At 33.8% G+C, this 9,286-nt stretch overlaps 1 protein-coding gene across 1 annotated transcript; it reads left to right on the top strand.

Annotated features, from left to right (window-relative positions):
- The first annotated feature begins 466 nt into the window (after window positions 1–466).
- On the top strand, window positions 467–2,102 carry LOC136069692 (hydroquinone glucosyltransferase-like). The gene has a single exon (XM_065778469.1). The coding sequence runs from the start codon at window positions 530–532 to the stop codon at window positions 1,952–1,954; it is 1,425 nt and encodes a 474-aa protein (XP_065634541.1). The 5' UTR covers window positions 467–529; the 3' UTR covers window positions 1,955–2,102.
- Window positions 2,103–9,286: the final 7,184 nt, after the last annotated feature.

The raw sequence follows: 9,286 nt of genomic DNA, 5'->3' as shown, positions 1-9,286 counted from the left end.
TTTTTTTTTTTTTTTTTCCATTGGAAGACACATGAATCAAGCGTAAGTCAAGCTATTTTCCTTTTTTATGAACATAACAATAGTCTATAAAATTAGTTAGATAGAAAATGTGTAAGTTTAAACTATAGAAATAAAATACTCCAATATTAAAGAAAATCCCCAAATAATTATCTAATTTCTAATAAAAAATGTTATGTTCACAATACTTTCACATAAATTATAAATAACAGATTGTTACCAACTGTTATGGATTGATAAAAACTAAATTTTAGTGAAAATTTTAAATTAAAATTAGTAACAATTTTTCACTTATAAAATGTTGTGAACGTCTTACGTACATAAGTTATATCACTTTTCATTTCACATGAAACTTATTTTTAAACCACTCAATAAAAAAATAAAAAATAAAAAAACTTTAAAGTATTCACACACACCCCCCCACCAAACCCAATTCTCTATCTATATATTCACCCTAAAACGCAGAATGTTTGCGCACAGCTTTAAGCCTTAAACTCTCAAACCCAGCAATATGGAACGCATCCAACAGAAGCCACCCAACGTAGCCATTGTTCCCACTCCAGGAATGGGCCACCTAATCCCACTTGTTGAGTTTGCGAAGCGACTCGTCCTCCACCACGATTTCTCAGTCACCTTCATTATTACCACCGATGGGTCACCCATGAAACCTCAAAAAACTGTCCTTGAGGCCCTTCCTGATGCCATATCCTCCATCTTTCTTCCTCCTGTGACCTTTGATGACCTCCCTGAGGATGCTAAAATTGAGACCCGGATTGGGCTCACTTTAACGCGGTCCATCCCTGCTCTACGAGACTCGTTGAAGGTCTTAGCGGAGTCAATTCGGCTAGTGGCCTTGGTGGTTGATTTATTTGGTACGGAAGCCTTTGATGTTGCTAAAGAATTCGGTGTTTCGTCTTACATATTTTTCCCTACAACAGCAATGGCTTTGTTGTCAGTCTTTTATTTACCAGAGCTTGATCAAAAGTTCTCATGTGAGTATAGAGACTTGCCTGAACCGGTCAAATTACCTGGGTGTGTACCTCTCCATGGGAGTGATCTGATAGACCCGATTCAAGATAGACAGAATGAATGTTACAAAATAGTTCTACGCTGTTGCAAACAGCACCCTCTTGCTGCTGGAATTATGGTCAATAGCTTCATGGATTTGGAGCCTGGTGCTTTTAAAGCTTTGATGGAAAGAGGAGAGGGTAAGCCAATGGTTTACCCAATTGGACCGCTAATTAAGTCCGGTTCAGATATTGTGGTTGATGAGTCTGGCGCTGAGTGCTTGAGATGGTTGGATAAACAGCCACGTGGGTCAGTTTTGTATGTTTCATTTGGTAGTGGTGGGACTCTTTCACGTGAGCAACTAAACGAATTGGCCTTAGGACTTGAAATGAGTGGACAAAGATTTCTTTGGGTTGTAAGGAGCCCACATGAAAAAGCAGCCAATGCCACTTATTTTAGTGTTCAGAGCATTAATGACCCTTTTGATTTTCTTCCCAAAGGGTTCTTGGAGAGGACAAAAGAGGTGGGTCTAGTGGTGCCCTCTTGGGCTCCTCAAGTCCAGGTCTTGAGTCATGGCTCAACCGGGGGGTTCTTGACCCATTGTGGGTGGAACTCAACCTTAGAGAGTATTGTACATGGTGTGCCCATGATTGCATGGCCACTCTATGCAGAGCAAAGAATGAATGCTGTATTGGTAGCTGATGATTTGAAGGTTGCATCGAGGGTCAAAGTGAATGATGAGGGCCTTGTGGGACACAAAGACATTGCAAACTATGCTAGAGGTCTAATGGAGGGAGAAGAAGGAAAATTGTTTCGGAGCAAAATGAAAGAACTAAAGGATGCAGCTGAAAAGACTTTGAGCCTTGAAGGGTGGTCTACAAAATCACTGGCTGAAGTGACTCAGTTATGGAAGAGACACCAAAAATGATGTACTTGCTATTAACTAGCAATCGAGATTTTAGTATCTATGTAATTGTGCCCTTGCTTGAATTTCGTTTAATTTATGTACTTTTCTTTGTCAAATGCCAGCACTCCTTATTTTGCTAAGGAAATAACAGTTTGGGAGACTTCTCATACTTTATTTTTTATGTTTGCATGTATATACACACATTATTCAGTTTCCTTCCAGCTAGAACTTACCTGGAATCAGGACATTAGAGTTTATTGCCTTCGTACGGAGATACATCGTGCAAAGCACGGACCGCTTTCAAAGAAGTGATACATGTGCGTGCGACTGTAACTGCAAATATCATTCACCGGAACATCTCAAGTTTAATGCTCTGTGCAATGGAATTGTTTGGGAATTGGTTTGGACACGTGTACAAATTCTAATGGTTCTAGAGCACTGGACTCAACTTTTACTCCTGTCCTGTTCACCTTATCTTCTCTTCTCTGTTAAGAGAAAGGAAGGTGTGCGTGAGAGAGAAAATAACTGTATTATATCTAGTTGGTTAAGCATGTAATAATTGAGCATCAAGTAGTTTCCCAAGCAAGACCACGCAAGGATTACCGGATTGTGTGGTGTTTGTCTATTTCACACAGTCGCTTTACACGCTCAATACAGATACTCACCACTTTTGCATATAAATCATAATTTGAAGTCATGAATTTCAAGTAGAAAGGAAATTGTAACTTTAAGTCATCATTTTAGTTCAAGAAGCTGAGTGTGTATCACATACGTAAGAAATATAAATTTTCCTACCAGATTAGCTACGGACTCAATGGCTCTGAGCAGATAACTGGAAAGAGCTGCATATGTAGCAATTGACGGAGGAGAAATGCTAAATATATAAAAAATTCAGCATAATTTTTTACAATATTTAAGTTGACCAAATTTATACTAATTTTTACCAATATTTATTGATATTAAATTTTTTTACCCACTATTAATAATTTTGAGATGCGCAGGTTTTTTTTTTTTTTTTTCTAATAATAAATGTTTTAATAACTTTCTCTGATGAGAGTCGTTGATAAACGTAGTCTTGTGACATGAGTCACGTGACTCATGTCCAAATTCCAAAGAATCGGGTCCCAGTTTCTAACTTTCTCTAAAAAGAAAGTGAAAAAAAAAGTATTGGGTCCCAAGGCGCACTAGTACTTACCAAAGGTAAGAAAAAGGTTTTTACCAAAAAAAAAAAAAAAAATGAATAAAAGTTCGTCGAAGTTCTACTCACAGTCTCACAAGTAGCGTTGAATCAGCCCCTCATCAGCTAAGTGGTGCTTATTTTGTAATTTTTTCGGCTCCTGTGGCTGTGGTTTTAGCTTGGACTGTTTCTCTTCAATTATTTTGGCCAGGACTCTCTTTTCAAATTTGCTTTTTTTTTTCTTTTTTAATGTTCATATTTTAGAGTTTATAGTTAGTCTTCCTTAAATTTTTAGATTGGTCTAAATAGTTCAAAAGAAACTAATCACTTAAACCTTTTTTTAGACTCATGGCCCCTCCATAGTCCAAATACAGCACAACAAAAAATTCACAAATTACCAATATCATAATTCAATAACTCAACCAAAAAAATCTCATAGAAAAAAAAATTTCCTTACGGAGGTGACAATAATTTATATAACTTTTTAATTGATTTGTAAATTATGAGAAAGTCAATTACAATATTTAAATTTTTTTCAAAAGATAAAATGCAAAATTCTTTTAAAAGCCACTATTGATGATGTAGCATTGCCAACTCTTAGGGTCCGTTTGGATTGAACTTATTGTTGCTGAAACTGAAAACTGAAAACACTGTAGCAAAATAATTTTTAAATGTGTAAATAGTACCGTGGGACCCATTTTTAATGAAAAAGTTGATAAAAAATGAAATTTGTGGATCCGTAAACAGTGCACAAATGCACTGTTCATGGACAGAAGTCAACAAATGCGGTTACTGTTCATGTGAACAGTAGCCGCACAGTAGCGCACAGTTCCGCTTTGCTCCCTCTCACGCCTGAAGAAAAAAAAAAAAAAAGGGTCAAAACGTGAAAATGAAAACGCGCCGTGAGAATAATCTCAATTCAAACGCCCTCTTAATATTAATAATATCCCAATTTTTTAAAATCCTCAAACAAAGTTTTGAAAACTTCATTAGTATGATTTTTAGTTGCATCCAAAAGTATGAGTTTATCATATTGGTGAGTTGGTCAATGTGATAAAATCAACATATTAATTTCAATTATCCAAAATTTGGAGATCCGAAGTCTTCTTCTTTTTTTATTCTTCTTCGAAAAGGTTTAAATATCATATTGTAACTTTTAATTTTTTTTTTTTGTTTATATTATTTCCTTCTTGATTTAAATATTTATAGTAATAAAGTGCAATTATTTTGTCTACCATGATTTTTTTTTTTTTTAATAAGCTATGTCACTTGAAATTTTTTTGATTTATGCTTTCACCCCCTAAGTTCAAATCCTAGTTCCGTCCCTGAATTTTGGGAGAGTCCAGTTGGATATTGTAGTTTTGTTTTCCTCTTTAATAAAGTTTTCGGTTCATTAAAAAAAAAAAAAATAGTAGCGTTGAATCTATAGAATATGGAATGCCCTTACCAAGTCAGCTAGAGAACCATGGGGATTAGGGACAAAAAGGACAAGAACTCATTGTCGGTGGTAGACATTGGTAAGCAAAGTCATGAACATACTGCATGGTATCAGTACCAAAAAGAAGGCACGGTAAGAATAAAATATGGGTTATAGAAAACTTTTAGTAAACCATTTTGAAACTCTTATGGAAAAATAAAAAAGTGGTCAACTGTTTGATAATTTTTTTAATTATATATATATATATATATTAAATTGATGATTAATATATGTTTTAAGAGCATATATTTATCTAACCTTTATTTACCAAAAAGTGTTTTAAATAAAGTTCTTCAAATTATATAATCTTAGAGATTTAAAAGAGAACTTGAATTGAAATTCCCATCATTAAAAAGAGAAAACTACTAATAATGTCAATTCATTTGCGCTTATGACATAAAGTTTATTAGAACTTTGTCCTAACTCCTAAGTGCATTTAAAAAAAAAAAAAAATCTTTACTCTTTTTCTTATTCCCAAAAAATTGCTTATATTCTCTCTTTTTAAAATCCAACTTTCTAGTCTAGAAGAAAAAAAATTACTAATTAAGTTGTTGGGTTTTAATAACATTAATTTTTTTTTCCAATTAATAATATGGTTGATCCACTTATTCTTCTTGTGACATAATTTTGTGATATAATTGATTTTAAGTAGAATTTAATTATTTTTTATTTTGAAAAAAATTGTAGATTCCATCGTAACAAGTATTACATGTCAAATTATATAAACAATCCATGCATTTGGAAAAAAAAATGGTCGTTTACATAATAAAAAATTATCATATTACATATTTGAACATCATTATTGTAGGGCCGGATTTTAGCACTCTGCCCTAGGGATAAGTGGACTCAAGCCTAACAAGCCCAATACAATAAATTTGTAGAGAGTGGGTAGAAGAATTGAATTTTTTAGAATGTAACAACAGCTGAAGGTGAATTAAAGAATGAATAAGTAAAGCAAGTATGTATTTAGGCAAGTAATTCAATCATCGGCACTAGTCCAAGGAGATTCCACTTATTATTTCTTGATTGACAGTGACAATGATTACAAAACTAGCTCAAGTTACTACAACATTTCTCTGGTCAAAATTCCGATCTCCTTTCTCAGAGCTCCTTCTTCATTATATACTACTTTCCTCCTTCATCTCCACCATACACGTGCATGTTAGATCTGCTGTTGTTGATCTTTGTCACATCAACTTTCCTCCCAAAGCTCTTAGGTAGTAGCTGCGAGTCTGAAAAGCAACTGCTCAGGTATCACTTCTACATTTAATGCGGCTAGAGTGTTAGTTAGGGAGCATTTAATGTGGAGGCTGTAACTTTTCTTGGAATTGCTCTGCCGCCATGCTCCATAGTGCTTGCTTGCTGTATTTATATTCTTCCCTAGGGTACTTTGGAAGACTATTTTTGTCGATAAGTTTCTTTATATCAACCTCGGCCTTTGCTAGTCGAGGACAGGATTGTCATCGGCACAGTTCCCTGGGTGGTCATGATTACCATTGCCTTCCTCATATGCGACTATGGGCCTCGTCATGGGCTTCAGGCCTAGTATCGAAGGTGGATGCATATCTTTGGGTTTTATGACCCCACAATTATGATTGTTATATTTTATTGTATTATTTCATTGTCTTCTAAATTTTTTTGATAAAATTTTTGTCCATTTGAAACATTTATCATGTAATTTTTTTTGTTATTTTTGATATTCAATTAATTTTTTATTCTCTCTCTCTCTCTCTCTCTCTCTCTCTCTCTCTCTCTCTCTCTCTCTCTCTCTCTCTAAACTTGCTTCAAGTTTTTTTTTTTTTTTTTTACCCATACCAAACCCTATTCCTTGTCAGACTGGGTAAAACCTAGCCTATTAGGGTCGGGCCGGGTACCCGCAGGTTGGGCATAAATTGCCACCCCTAATTGCTACGAGAAAAAAAAATTGAAAGAACTTAAGCATGCAGCTGAAAAGGCTTTGAGCAAAGAAGGTTCCTCTACAAAGTCACTAGCTGAAGTTGCTCAATTATGGAAGAGCCAAAAACGATCCTCTTATAAGAAAATGTTAAGAAAAATATGACTAATGTGGTTTGTTTTATGCTAAGTTCTAGAATTCCTTGTTATTATTGTATTTTTCTTTTGTTTGTCAAACGCCAGCACTAGCTACTCTAGTCGTTAATATTATGTACCAGTGGTAGAGCCAAAGCAGAGAAAAGAAAGATGTGAGCGTGGTTGGACTAAAAATTGAGATGATTAAATATTTTTTTTCTCTCAATATATATTATAATTCTTTTATATACAGTATATTAAAAAAATATTATAAACACAATTCCATATACAAATTAAGTCCCTTATAAGTTAATTATACTATGTTATATGATATATTTGATCAGTTTAAAACAAGACCAAAGATTTCATAAGTTTATTGACTTTATTCAAGCACATAAAATTTTTAAAGGAAAAAAATAATGATTTAGCAAAAGTCAAAATGAAATGAATGGTTGAACAATAATGTCCTAAAATTTCTTGTTGTACCAAATTTTTTTATTAATTAAAAAAAAAAATGGTTATGTCAGAAAGCAACTCCAACAAAGGATACTTCTGCTGCCATCTGGTTTACATTGAAAGAGGGTAAGATCAGTAGGTGAGCTCCCTGGGTTGACACATTTACTCAAAATGAGCAATATTTGATGAGTCATTAATCCACAACTAAACTTTCGGGATGCAATCTCTGGTTGCCTATGAAGTGAAGCACATCTATGATTTCATGATTTGGACAAGATTACAAAGGCAGCAGATAGACGTGACCTTTTATTTTATCATTAGGAAGTGTAATATAAGTCTTCTTAGTAATCAGACTAGCAGCATATGTATACAGCAATAAACTGATTTTTCTTTTTCAGCTCATCCAGATTCAAAAGCTAAGAACCATGGGCCACAATTGTAATCTAACTTCTGAAAGCCAAGATATTTGGCAAGTTTATGGTATCACAGGGTACGTTATATATTGTCTACAGAACTTGGAAACAGTCCAATCTGAGTTGAGCTGCAACTCCAAATGGCAAATATAAAAGAGAACTAAATAATTAATCTTAGTTCCCCAACTTCAAAACACTTCTCTTTTCTTTTCTTAATTAACAGCAAACACTATGTTACTTTATACGCAATGGTATTAACATCCACCAAATCACAATCTAATTTACTTAATGAGTGACCTAACATACTCACCCAACGTATAATTACATTTCCCGGTCATTTAGTATCATCAATTTTCTCCATTTTGAGTACCAGCTCCCTCCCATAAACAACAAAGTGCATCCAAACAGGGCCTTAACATATTTTTCTCTCAAAGAACTAACTCTATGAGTCTCCACCTACTAAGAACTAAACTCCTACTTAGTTATCATTCTCAAAGAAAATTTCCATTTCAAACTGTGCCAAAAGTCCTTATGCACTAGGGTTTCATTTCACATCCACCATTAACAGAACCACAACCAATTGAACAAAAGATACACCAAATGAAAGAAACATTGAATTAGAATGAAAAATATAAAAGATAGAAGGATGCTTGAAAAATAAATAATTATGGATCATGGAAATAATTCAGTTAATGCTATATAGAAACATGATCAAACAAGTTATAGGAAATTTGCTCAATAGGTATAAAAACCTAATACCTCTAAGCCCATGTTTTGTTTTATCTCCTCACTTTGATTGAAATTTGACCAAATTGGGAAGATAAACTTTTAATTGAAACCCTTAATTAAATATTTAAAAAATTAATTTAATGGAAATTTTTTTTGGAGCTACTTTCAACCTATATAATGTATTGAAACTTGAAAGTTGGAACATAAAAAAAAAAAAAAAAAAAAAAAAAAAAAAAAAAAAAAAACACCAAAATAAAAGGACCTATGGTGGCGTTCGTAAACGCCACTATAGGCCCTTGTTCATACGAGGGCTTGTAGTTGAGTTATTTATTTATTTATTTTTTAAGGATCTATAGCGGCATTCATCAACGCTACTATAGGTCCTTTTTAATCCATTTTTTTTTTTTTTGGTTGGGCTTTTTTTATATATTTATTTCAAAGGATCTATAGTGGCATTCATGAATGCTATTATAGACCTTTGCTAGACCCATGACTATAGTAGCATTTAAAAACACCACAGTAAGTCCTTATTTAATTTTGTTTTAAAGGATCATGAACTCCACTATAGGTCCTCCAAAATATATATATATATATATATTTTTTTTTTCTAGTTGGGATTTTTATTTTTATTTTTCAAAGACCTATAGTGGCGTTTATAAAATGCTGCTATAGGCCCTTGTAAGACCTAGGACCTCTAGTGGCATTTAAAATGATGCTATAGGCCATTGCAAATGCTGCTATAGGCCCAATTTTTTTAAAATGCCAATATAAAGCCCTTAGAATGGAGCTATAGTTAAGCCTATAGTAGCGTTTTAAAAAAAATGCCACTATAGGGTACCTATAATGCCATTTCTAATGAACACCACTATAGGCAAGTTTTTTTTTGTAGCAGAGGCTATGGACACTAAAGTAAGTGGCATTGGCTGATTTTTCATGTGAACTCTTAACAACCCAAATAAACCTCTATGCACTCATTTCAAGTCCTAAGGCCAAGATATGAAAATTTAGAGAGAGAGAGAGAGAGAGAGAGAGAGAGAGAGAGAGAGAGAGAGAGAGGGGGGGAAGAGAGAGAG

The sequence above is a fragment of the Quercus suber genome, unplaced genomic scaffold (assembly GCF_002906115.3).
Source record: "Quercus suber isolate HL8 unplaced genomic scaffold, Cork oak 2.0 scaffold_183, whole genome shotgun sequence".
NCBI classification, from domain to species: domain Eukaryota; kingdom Viridiplantae; phylum Streptophyta; class Magnoliopsida; order Fagales; family Fagaceae; genus Quercus; species Quercus suber.
Note: the sequence above shows the minus strand (reverse complement) of the source record. Positions and strands in the feature narration are given on the sequence as shown.